General features: G+C 50.3%; 2 protein-coding genes across 4 annotated transcripts; both read left to right on the top strand.

Annotated features, from left to right (window-relative positions):
• The first annotated feature begins 819 nt into the window (after window positions 1–819).
• Window positions 820–5401, top strand: LOC123103691 (protein FAR1-RELATED SEQUENCE 5). 3 transcript variants are annotated; one of them, XM_044525353.1, is made up of 7 exons: window positions 820–1060; window positions 1142–1587; window positions 2192–2456; window positions 2570–3260; window positions 3406–3863; window positions 3964–4251; window positions 4375–5401. In XM_044525353.1, the coding sequence occupies exons 3-5, from the start codon at window positions 2421–2423 to the stop codon at window positions 3798–3800; spliced, it is 1122 nt and encodes a 373-aa protein (XP_044381288.1). In that variant the 5' UTR covers window positions 820–1060; window positions 1142–1587; window positions 2192–2420; the 3' UTR covers window positions 3801–3863; window positions 3964–4251; window positions 4375–5401. The 3 variants fall into 3 exon arrangements, with proteins under 3 accessions (XP_044381288.1, XP_044381290.1, XP_044381289.1); XM_044525355.1 differs by having other exon boundaries at window positions 4372–5401; XM_044525354.1 differs by lacking the exons at window positions 820–1060; window positions 1142–1587 and having other exon boundaries at window positions 1600–2456.
• Window positions 5402–5602: 201 nt separating this feature from the next.
• On the top strand, window positions 5603–6439 carry LOC123103692 (uncharacterized). Its single transcript, XM_044525356.1, has 2 exons — window positions 5603–5943; window positions 6093–6439. The coding sequence occupies exons 1-2, from the start codon at window positions 5785–5787 to the stop codon at window positions 6258–6260; spliced, it is 327 nt and encodes a 108-aa protein (XP_044381291.1). The 5' UTR covers window positions 5603–5784; the 3' UTR covers window positions 6261–6439.
• Window positions 6440–10628: the final 4189 nt, after the last annotated feature.

Raw genomic sequence — 10628 nt, 5'->3', positions numbered from 1 at the left:
ACGGATTCGAGCCCATGTTGGGTGCGTCGCACAGTATCGACATGCATGACTTAGCTCTGCCGTCGGACGGTGTTCGGGAGATCGCACCTATGGCTACTCCAGCCTTTGATCCGGAGCAGATCATACCGTCCGAGGATGTGTGGATAGACCCCGCCACGGAGGCCGCACACTCAGCGGCGATAGAGCCGAATACTGACTTCACCCCCTATGAGACCTGTGTTGCTGGACCCTTGGATTCATCCCCGGCCACAGGCTCTGAACCGCCCGCGTCCGTGCCTATCGAATCTGATTGGGCACCGATCATGGAGTTCACCTCCGCGGATATCTTTCAGCACTCGCCCTTGGGCGACTTGCTAAACTCATTGAAATCTCTCTCCTTGTCAGGAGACCCTTGGCCGAACTATGTCCGGCTTGAGTGGGAAGCGGACGACGAAGAAACTCATTCCCCACCCACCACCTACTTAATAGCCACTGTCGACGACTTAACCGACATGCTTGATTTCAGCTCCGAAGACATCGACGGCATGTACGACGATGTAGAAGAGCAGGAACCACCGCCCACAGGGCGCTGGACCACCACCTCATCATATGATATATACATGGTGGACACGAGAGTGGACGAACTGCACGCAGCGGCAGCTGCACGCAGTTATCCGGCCGGTCGCGTGCGACGTGGTGATGCGTGCTGCTTGATTAACAAAATGGGTAAAGTGAAGATACAACGCGTGATACATGCAAATACCCTGCCGCACGTCGGTGTCGTGGGGCCGGGACGTGGTACTTATCCGACAGTGAAAAGTGGGCGTGCTGTGCAGGACGTACAATGTGGGGGCGTTGCTTCCCTGTCCCACGAGGCCGGCGACCCAGACTAGCTGTAAACGTACTAGACTGGTGGCGACAAGGATTAGGCGCATGCGCTTCTTCTCGCACAAGTCCCTTTCCCGTTCTTGTCGGGCGAAGAACAAGGTGAGCCGCGATAACAGCCGGTGTGCTTCCTCCTTCCCCTGGATCTGCTCATGCCGATCTCCGGAGCAACGATGCCGACGGCGTTGGCCTCTGGGTTAGTGAATCCCCTTCCTATTAAGTTGTTCTTGGTCAAAATCTTGATCTAACGAGCTCGTGCCGGTCCCCGGTGCTGCAGATCTATCTTGGCTGCTAGGGTTGCAAGTGCGCATGAGGCGCCGTGCGTTGTGGGTGGGGGCGGCGACGTTGTGCCCGATTTACCCGCTGGCTCGTCGGATTCGGCCATCGGCCCAGTCTTGCCGGACGTGCTTCAGTTCGATCAAGGGTTGGGCTGGTTGATGGCGAATATTCCAGGGCATCATGCAAGACCTTCAGCTCTGGAGGCGGGGATGTGGCGTCGGGATTGGCGACTCCAGCCGTCATCTCGAACAACTCCGTCCATTCCAGCGCCCGCAGTGGCCCGGCGGATTCGTGCATGCCATTCAGTTCTGGAGGCATGGTCCTGCCGTCGGTACTGGGCAGCAACGGGACGCCGGCCTTCGTCTCAAGCTGCGCCGTGCAGTTCGCACATCACAGCGCCCCGGCTTCGGCGAACACCACCATCCACGTAGGCTAGAAGCGCAGGTACATACGAATTTTGCTGTCGCCTGGGCCAAATGTGTGTTTCTCTTGATAGCATTCATACGAGCTGATGAGAGAAGTTTCATTAGTTTGGCCGAATTGGGTATAAAAAACTGATGCTCGATCATCCCTGGCTGAAAAGATCTTACCGCTTTCCCATAAGCCCTACCCGTTCATTCGATTATGGTGAAAATTATCCTTGCCACTGAATGAAAAAACCGGTTTAAGTCCCATCGACATAGGATGATTGAAATTGCTGCTGCTGGGGACCAGTTTACTTGTATGCTTAAGTCACTGTGACCATAGTTTTCAGTCCCTAAGCTGACCATCCAATGGCATGTCGTCATTATTGAGTGTTCAAAACAAATGCAAGTGGGAGGGAGTACTTAGTGCAATCTAATCCGTAGAAGTTTGGTGATTTTTTTTCGGCAGTATGAATGTATGGCATGGGGGGAGAATATAGTCTGAATCAACCCTGCCGGGAAAAGGTCCTAGAATCGATTCTGTAATTATGAAATCGTGTTGCAGCATTTTGGGCTCTTTTTAATTTTGCTTTTCATGGTAGTTAGTTTTTGTAACTATGCTGGTTCTGCTTTTCAAACTGCAGGCCAAGAGGTCCTCTTGCGCCAGACGAGAGGGCTGTAGTAGCTGATCGTGTGTCGCCACTGGAAGCTGCTATTCGAGGGTTCGCTGATAGGGGTACTGAGGTAGTCGTGAACCCTGTGCTTGGCACTATTTTTGATTCGTTGGTAGAGGCGTATGAATTCTACAATCTACATTCATGGGAGGTTGGCTTTGGGATTCGCTACAGCAAGAGCAGGCATAATGTCAATGGGATGAAGTGTATGCAGGAGATTGTGTGTGGCTGCGCTGTAAGCCCCCTGCTTTGCTTCTTATTCATGATTCGTGTGCGTGCGTGCCTTCTTCTATGCAAATATGATCTGACACATCTTTGGCTGTTTTTTGCTTTGAAAAATAATATCAGGGCAAACCAGAAAGGGAGAACAACTCGTCAATGAGGAGCAATTGCGCTACCATGCTTCAGTTGCACCGGATAGATGATGGTGGCCGGTATGTATCTGAAAATCGCGCCTCCCACAACCATGAAATGCTACGGACTCATGCTGAGAAGCTGCATTGGCCCTCACACCGGCACATTGACACATACACAAGAGATCTCGTGAAACAGTTGCGCCAGAACAATGTAAATTTGGGGAAGGTATACACCATCATTGGGAGCCTGTTTGGGCGTATGGAGAACGTCCCGTTCACAAAGAGGTGCCTTAGGACTTTCTGTGGGAAGCTTAGCAAGGAGCAGGCGGATGATGATGTGCGGAAGACTATGGATGCATTCTCTGAGCTGGGGTCAAATGATCCAGAGTTTTCATGTGTTGTTGAGGTTGATAAGGAAAGCAAGATAAAAACCCTGTTGTGGACCAATGGTAGAAGTAAGATGCAGTACCACAATTTCGGGGATGTCATAACGTTCGACACTACGTACAAGACAAATCTGTACGACATGCCTTTCGGGCTATTTGTGGGGGTCAACAATCACTTCCAGAGTATCTTCATGGGCGTGGTCATGATGAGAGAGGAAACGATCGAGAGTTTCAAACGGGTATTCACCGAATTCATCAGGCTGATGGGTGGCAAACCTCCAAAAACGATACTAACAGGTTTGTTTGTTGCCCTATGATTTCCTGATTTGCCACCTCTGTATCACACCAAAAACCCGGAAAAAGGATCCCCATGGCCGTGTTTAGCGGGTAGTCCTGTTCTTCATTATAAGTTACACACCCGACCATTGTTTTCTGCTTGCAGATCAAGCGCGTGCGATGGAGGTGGCTATACAACAAACGATGCCGGATGCTACACATCGCTGGTGCAAGTGGCATGTGCTACGGAAGGCGAAGGAGCACCTGGGGCCGCATTACACAAAAAGCAGTGATTTCAGGGCTGCGCTGTACAAGGTGGTCAATGAGATGCTCACTGTGGACGAGTTTGAAGCAGCTTGGGCTGAGCTGCTTGACAAATACAAGCTTCACAACAACACGTTCCTGATCCAGATTTTCGAGGTTCGGCACAAGTGGGCGAAGCCTTATTTTAGTGGGAAGTTCTGTGCGAAGCAAATTAGTACGCAAAGAAGCGAGAGTGCAAACCATTTGTGGAAGGGCTACATCCCGCCTGCATGCCCCATGAACCTTTTTGTGAAGTAATACAGCAAACTGCAGTTTGACCGAGAAGCCTAAGAAGGTTTCCAAGAGAAAAGAACGAGGCTGGTGGGTGCTAAGCAAAACTTTGTGCAGCCTACAACAAGATACATCATATGTTCCTGAATTCCATTCTTGCCGACATTTTTTTGTTTCTGCATTTTAATAGGGCAGGATAGTTCTCAGATACAATTACCCGTTGGAGGAGCATGCAAGCCAGGTATATACACGGACGATGTACGTAATGTTCGGCCAAGCTTTGTATCGGTCTGGTCGGTATGATGTTGAAGAAGTTGAGCGAGGCATCACCTACAAAGTTCGGCACGTCGAAGCTGAGAAGCGAGAGAAGTGGGGCCGCAAAATGCATGTGGTAAGTGTCCATGATGGCGGCGCTAGGTTTACCTGCGAATGTGGGCTCTTCGAGCACATGGGGATGCTTTGTTGCCATGCTATCAAGGTAATTACTACCAGCCCACCTCCATGTTAGAGAGACCTCACTAAAAACAGTTTCTTCACAATGATTTATCCAGACTTCCGTCTTCTGGCTCTGATGTTATTTATCCCACATGCATTGTAGCAGGTCCTAATTCATCTGGGGGTGAGAAAAATACCCAGTTTCCATGTTCTCAAGAGGTGGATAGTAGATGCCCACGACAATTTGCCACTCCACCTTCTCCATTACCAAAAGGATCAAGGCCCTCCGCGGTTATCCTCCTACAGGCATACAGCACTACACCTGACCGCTCTCGAGTTTGTGCAGCTAGGGGATAGCAACGTGGATGCATTCGACAGAGCAATGGCCATATTGATCGCAGGCAAGGCGGAGTTGACTGTTTTGGCACCCATCAAGGATGGCAAAAGTTTGGTGGACCAAACTCAAATCAGGGATTCAGCCAATCCCAGTCAGGATGTGGGATCAGGTTCCTCACACCCAGACGACATGTGTTCTCAGATGTTCATCTCCACCGAGTGTGGACTTAATTCTGTTTCAGGGGAAGCTGGCTCAAGCCTCTCACTGTCGACGTTGCTGCCTCCCGATAGGAAGAAGCAGAAGGGTAGGCCAACCACAGTAAGGAACAAGCCTGGATATGAGGTCAAGGACGCGCGGTCGAGGTTTTGTACGGTTTGTAGGGAGAAAGGGCACAAGAGCACGACGTGCCCCCGCCGGGGTGATCTTCCGAAGAAACCTTGCAAAATACCTACCTGCGGCAATTGTGGTGTAGTTGGGCACAAGAAAACAAGTTGCTTCAACCCAGTATTGCCATTCGTGAAGAGGCCTCACGACGGTCCAGTTGAGTGATGTTCGGATCAACATTTGGTGCAGGTCCTTGAAACTTAAAACCGATGGGACAAAAATGACGTTGTGATCTGTTGTAGTTACCCATAATTTGAGTAGTTTGATTTCCCGCAGTTAGGCATAATTTGTGACTGTGATTTGTTTTTGCAATGAGTGTTGTGTGGCGCTGTAAGGACTGTAATTGGATTTTCATGCTGATAGACCTAGTTTGGACGTGTGATATTGATTTTCGAATAAGTTATGTCATAACTGTGATGGGGATGTCAAAAATGATGTAATCATGTTATGTTTAGTTTTCCTGCTTCGACCATTCGCCCTGTGATTTTGAAAATGAGTTGATATGCTTGCTCAGTGTTGTACCATGCCCTTTCCTATTTGTGGAATCTTTTTCTGTCAATGCAAATTATGATACGTGCCTACTTTCCTGGGCAAGTGGCGATGGTAGCAGGTCGTCTGTAGTACGGGTGCTATCAGGAATTGATGAGTCCATGAGGTTCAGCTCCAGGTACTGTGAGATTGGATTGGAGTGGCCCTCCGTTTTTTGAACATTTGAATATACTGTGGGGCATATGGGGGGTTGGTGTAAGTCGCCCATGTTCTATTTAAACACTTGCTTGCTGATGCTTGTAGGCGACACGTTGGTTCTCTCGTCCTCTCCCTCTAGTTTGTTCATCGTTCCCAGACCAGTCCTCCATGGCGCCCCCTACAGCTTTCTCCTCTCTAGTTGGTTTCGGCTGCCTGCTGTGCTCGCACGTCTGGTTCCAAAGGAGGGCGACGGCTGTTAGAACCCGTTGTTTGGTCAAGCGCCAACGTAGGAATGTGTCAGCGGCGGCCAGCGTGTCGCTCTCCAAGGTTGTTAATCCTTTCGTTGCCTCTACAAAAAAAGTATTTGATCGAAATTTTTGTCCGTGTCCATTATGTTGGGCTTCTTTCCGAACATTTGCTCCTCTTGCTTGTAAATTTTCTTTTCCCCTACTAACAAAAAATTTCAATGTCACCAGGTCGTGGTGACTGGGTTTGGGTGCGAGCTGGTTGGGGAACACGACCCGTTGGTCAACACTGGCGGCTCGGTGCATGCGCCCTGCTCTCATGACGGGGACGCTGCCTCCAGCACGTACGATGGATTTGCTGCCATTGAACAAGATTCGGGTGAGGCGAGCAGCTCTTGATTGAATGCTCGCATTTAGTAATGGAGTGCGCGAACCGAGGAAAGCTCAATAAACATATGCTAGCAATATGACTGTTTACATACGTGTGTGTGGTGTTTTAGTTCGTTCGTGTGTTTATTTGGCACTCAATGTATTTATCTTCTCGTTTGGAATAAAGAATATGTCGATGTTATGCTTAAATGGATGGGAGACGTCCATGGTCTCCACACGTGTATCTGTGTGCATTAACCAAAAATCACTCTGTCGGGGGGTGCGGTACAGGGCCGATGCATGCACGCGATGATCACACTCTACGGCATCTGTTCTGCTCCCTGCAGCAACGACACCACAGCTACGTCGCGTGCTGCGCGATCCATAGGGCTGACTGGACATTATGGGCCAGGCTAGGTCCTTGCGTGCAGATGCGCCTCCACAAGCGAAGTAAAGTGGGATCAGCTGCTGTGCGTGCTCTTGTATGGACCTCGCCCTCCTACGCAATTTTGTGTGCGTGTGGTGGTTAGCGGCGGCTTGCCAGTGGTGTGTGTTGGCTTGAGCTTTAGAAGCCTGCCTAGCTCTAGCTTCGTGTATTCGTTGGGACTGCATTTATGTCGGTGAAAAAATAAACATGGTAAATATAGAGATTAATGTCACATTGGTGTGGTTGTGGCGGCTGGATTAATGCGCGGTTGCTGCCATGAGACAAAGAAATCGCTTCCTGTGCCCCGCTCTGCGTCTATCTCTCTCGACTTCCATTGCCACCTGGATGGTGCGTGCTTTGGCAGAGCAGGGCGAGCGATTAAAACACCGCCTCTCCGCACTTCAGCTCTTGCAGTCGCTAAAACAATGTTTCTCTGCAGCGCTCTTGTCAGGACCCCGACTCAATGCCACATAGATCTAGCATGTAACACTTCATATCACTTTGCGGCCTCACGCACGGTATTCCCACGGGTGTCGCCTTACCTTTACCCGGGACCGTTTGCGCCTTTTGGCACACGTATATGACAGTGTCGCTAGCATCCATATGATAAGGAGCCCGGGCTGACATGGCTAGTCGTAAACCCAAAGTGGCACAAACTTACAGGGACAGGCATCCATGACCCAGCATCGAACGTGTCGGTCATCAGCGAGTGAATCCAGACTGTAGCACTGGGCTAGCAGGACTCCGGTGAACCGGGCTGTAGCGGGCTAACAGGACTCCGGTATTCATCGCGTGACATTTCCCCGAAGGGACAGACACAGGAACGAAAAAGGACACATGCCGGCCAGCCTAAGTGTTCCGGAGCAGTAGCAAGCTACCATGGCTCGGTGGAAACACTAGGAGACATTTCCCCGTAAGAGAGGCTACTAAAGATAAACAACTAGATGGTCAGATCCCACACATACCAAGCATTTCAATAACATACACACAATATGCTCGATATGTGCAAATACAACATGGCATCACAACATGACTCTACGACTCAAGTAATTTATTCAATAGGCTCCGAGGAGCGAGATATTACAAACAGGGGTCTCACGACCCAACACTCAGAGCATACAAATCAAAGCACAAGCGGAAGCTATCATGTCTGAGTACAGACATCTATAAATGAAAAAGGCCGAGAAACCTGACTATCTACCAGATCCTGCCGAGGGCACAAGAGCGTAGCTGAGGTATCAAGCTAAACGTCGAAGACCACGCGGAATTACTAGTGAGACTGAAGTCTCTCTGCAAAAACATAAAATAGGCAAACGTGAGTACAAATGTACCCAGCAAGACTTACATCAGAACTAACTACATATGCATCATTATCAACAAAGGGATGATGGGGTTTAACTGCAGCAAGCCAGCTTTGACTCGGTGGCTATCCTAAACTACGACTGCAATGTAACTCTTTTGAGGTGGCGCACACGAGTCCACATATTCACCATATCAATACACCACTATGGATCCGCTCCCGTCTCCCTACGAGAACGCCATCCATAGCACTCACGCTTATCTTGCGTATTTTAGAGTATCCACTTTCACTTGTCTATGAACTGATATAAGCAACCCAGAAGTCCTTTACCGCGGACACGGCTATTTGAATAGATGATGTTAACCCTGCAGGGGTGTACTTCTTCATACATGTTTCCACCACTTAGCGTCTGCACACGACATGTGCTCGGCAGACTTCAAGCGAAAGCCGACGTGGGTGTAGACCACGACCTACCTAAACACTCAAGTCTCTAGTCCAGGTTTATCGCCTATTCGGGTTCCATCCATGAGGAGATCCGGCCAGAGTGTCGCTCACAGCCCCAAACGATGTGAACAGGGTTCCCGAGATACCAAACGGGCATCCGGTACACCGTGCCACGTACCTACCGCATCACAGCCCACCCCTACGGTCAGCGCTGTCCACGGCCTCCAGTAAGCTACAAACACCAGAAACTACTTGCAACTCCTGGACAGAGGACTAGGGTGAATAAGAAGTCGAGCGGGGTCATATTTCAGGGCCCAATGTATGGTAGTAACTGAATCATGGATCACAAACACAGAACTCAGTTCCTGAGGACGGCTACAATGAGACAACCCACCATGTACTCCTACATGGCCTCTCACCGCTATCTTTACCAAATCGTGTTCACACACTTAGCTCACACACAGTAGGACATGTTCACACGCCTCTGATTCATCCCCGATGAATCAGACCTGACTCAACTCTAAGCAGTAGCAGGCATGACAAACAAACATGAATGAGTAGGCACATCAGGGCTCAAACAACTCCTACTCATGCTAGTGGGTTTCATCTATTTACTGTGGCAATGACAGGTCATGCAAAGGATAAAGGGGTTCAGCTACCGCAGCAAGTAACAGATGAATCGGTGTTGTCCTAATGCAGTAAAAGAGAGCAGGAGCGAGAGAGTAGGATTGTATCGGAGTGAACAAGGGGGTTTTGCTTGCCTGGCACTTCTGAAGATAACATTGAGTCTTCATCAGTGTCAACGATCACATCCTCGGCATCACGTCTATCGAGAGGGGACAAATACTGGCAACACAGAAAGGAACACAATCAATGCAATGCACAATATGATGCATGCTCATGACATGGCAATATGAATGTGTTTTGAGCTAATGCAACTAGCAACAGATTAAATGAAGTTGGTTTGAATATAAAATTCAAATTCAAACTCCATATGTGATTAAATAAATGCCCTTTAATTGATTTGTGCTAAACAGCACCTATAAGTTGTTCTAACATGCATGAAAATGGTACAGATGGATTCCTTGAATTTTTCTGATAATTTTTCATATATAAATTATTTAATTTGGAGTTACGGTTAATTTTCTATGATTTATTGAAGTTTTAGCTATTTTCTGAAATTATTAAATCATTTAAGATTTATTTAAATTCCAGAAAATACTTATTGCGTCAGCCTGACATCATCATGACGTCAGCAGGTCAACAGGGCACCTCCAGGTCAAACCTGACCAGTGGGGTCCACTGGTCAGTGACCCAGGGCTGTTTAGCTCGCTGACAGGTGGGGTCAGGTCAACATCCACATCATCAGGGTCAACTCTGACGTGTGGGTCCACAGTGATTAGATAATATTAAACAGAAATTAAACTAGTGTTAGTTAGGGGCGTGGGCCCAGTAGTCAGTGAGAGGGGGGGGGGGTTAGTTAGTGGCATCATTAGCCACTAATTACGGTGCCACGTCGGCACGGCCGGAGTTAACCCGCCGGCGACCTAAACAACGACGGAGGCTCGCCGGACTTGAGCTTCAGGCGGCGGCTGGACTCGTGGAGACCACCGGGGCGTAGCCCGTGCTCTCCCGTATCCAAAGGAGCAGGAGGGTGGTGGCGGGGGCGCCGGAGCTCGCCGGAAGTGCGCTCGCGGCGGCGCCGGAGTTCGGGTGAGTGCGGGGGTTGACGCTATGGTGCATGGGAGGAGGGGCTGGTGGGCGCTACGGGCTCCTGGGAGCAACCCGAGTGCTATGACGCGCCCAGGCACGAGCTACGGCGTCTGTAGCCACGACGGCGGCATGGCCGGCGGCGGTGAGCTTTCGGGCTCGTGGGGAACGGCGCTACAGCACGGGGGCGAGCACAAGGAGTTAGGGGATAAGGTAAGTGGCTCACGGCGAGTCGGACGGTGCAGACGGCGGGGCCGGGGAGGCTCTGGACGCGGCGAATCAAGCGACGGAGATCGCCGGCACCGAGGTTGGAGAAGACGTCCGGGGCGGCGATGCAGCGCTCCCCTGGTTGCTTGGCTCGGGGTGGACAAGGAGGACGACGATGCGGTCCTTCTGGATTGGTCGGCGAGACGAGTGGTGGTCGGTGGCCGTGGCTATGGCGAGCGGCGGCGACGGCGACTCTCGGGTGGCTCGGGGAAGAGAGTCAGGGGAGGGGGAGAGGGGGTCCAGAGAGAGC

Source organism: Triticum aestivum, chromosome 5A (assembly GCF_018294505.1).
Source record: "Triticum aestivum cultivar Chinese Spring chromosome 5A, IWGSC CS RefSeq v2.1, whole genome shotgun sequence".
In the NCBI taxonomy this organism is placed as follows: domain Eukaryota; kingdom Viridiplantae; phylum Streptophyta; class Magnoliopsida; order Poales; family Poaceae; genus Triticum; species Triticum aestivum.
Note: the sequence above shows the minus strand (reverse complement) of the source record. Positions and strands in the feature narration are given on the sequence as shown.

What these genes read in the sequence shown, in the direction of transcription:
- LOC123103691 (XM_044525353.1), top strand. Translation starts at nt 2,421, where the DNA reads ATGAAGTGTATGCAGGAGATTGTGTGTGGCTGCGCT. An exon ending in AGATTGTGTGTGGCTGCGCT is followed by an intron (nt 2,457 to 2,569) that starts GTAAGCCCCCTG and finishes AAATAATATCAG; the next exon opens with GGCAAACCAGAAAGGGAGAA. An exon ending in TCCAAAAACGATACTAACAG is followed by an intron (nt 3,261 to 3,405) that starts GTTTGTTTGTTG and finishes TTCTGCTTGCAG; the next exon opens with ATCAAGCGCGTGCGATGGAG.
- LOC123103692 (XM_044525356.1), top strand. Translation starts at nt 5,785, where the DNA reads ATGGCGCCCCCTACAGCTTTCTCCTCTCTAGTTGGTTTCGGCTGCCTG. An exon ending in CCAGCGTGTCGCTCTCCAAG is followed by an intron (nt 5,944 to 6,092) that starts GTTGTTAATCCT and finishes CAATGTCACCAG; the next exon opens with GTCGTGGTGACTGGGTTTGG.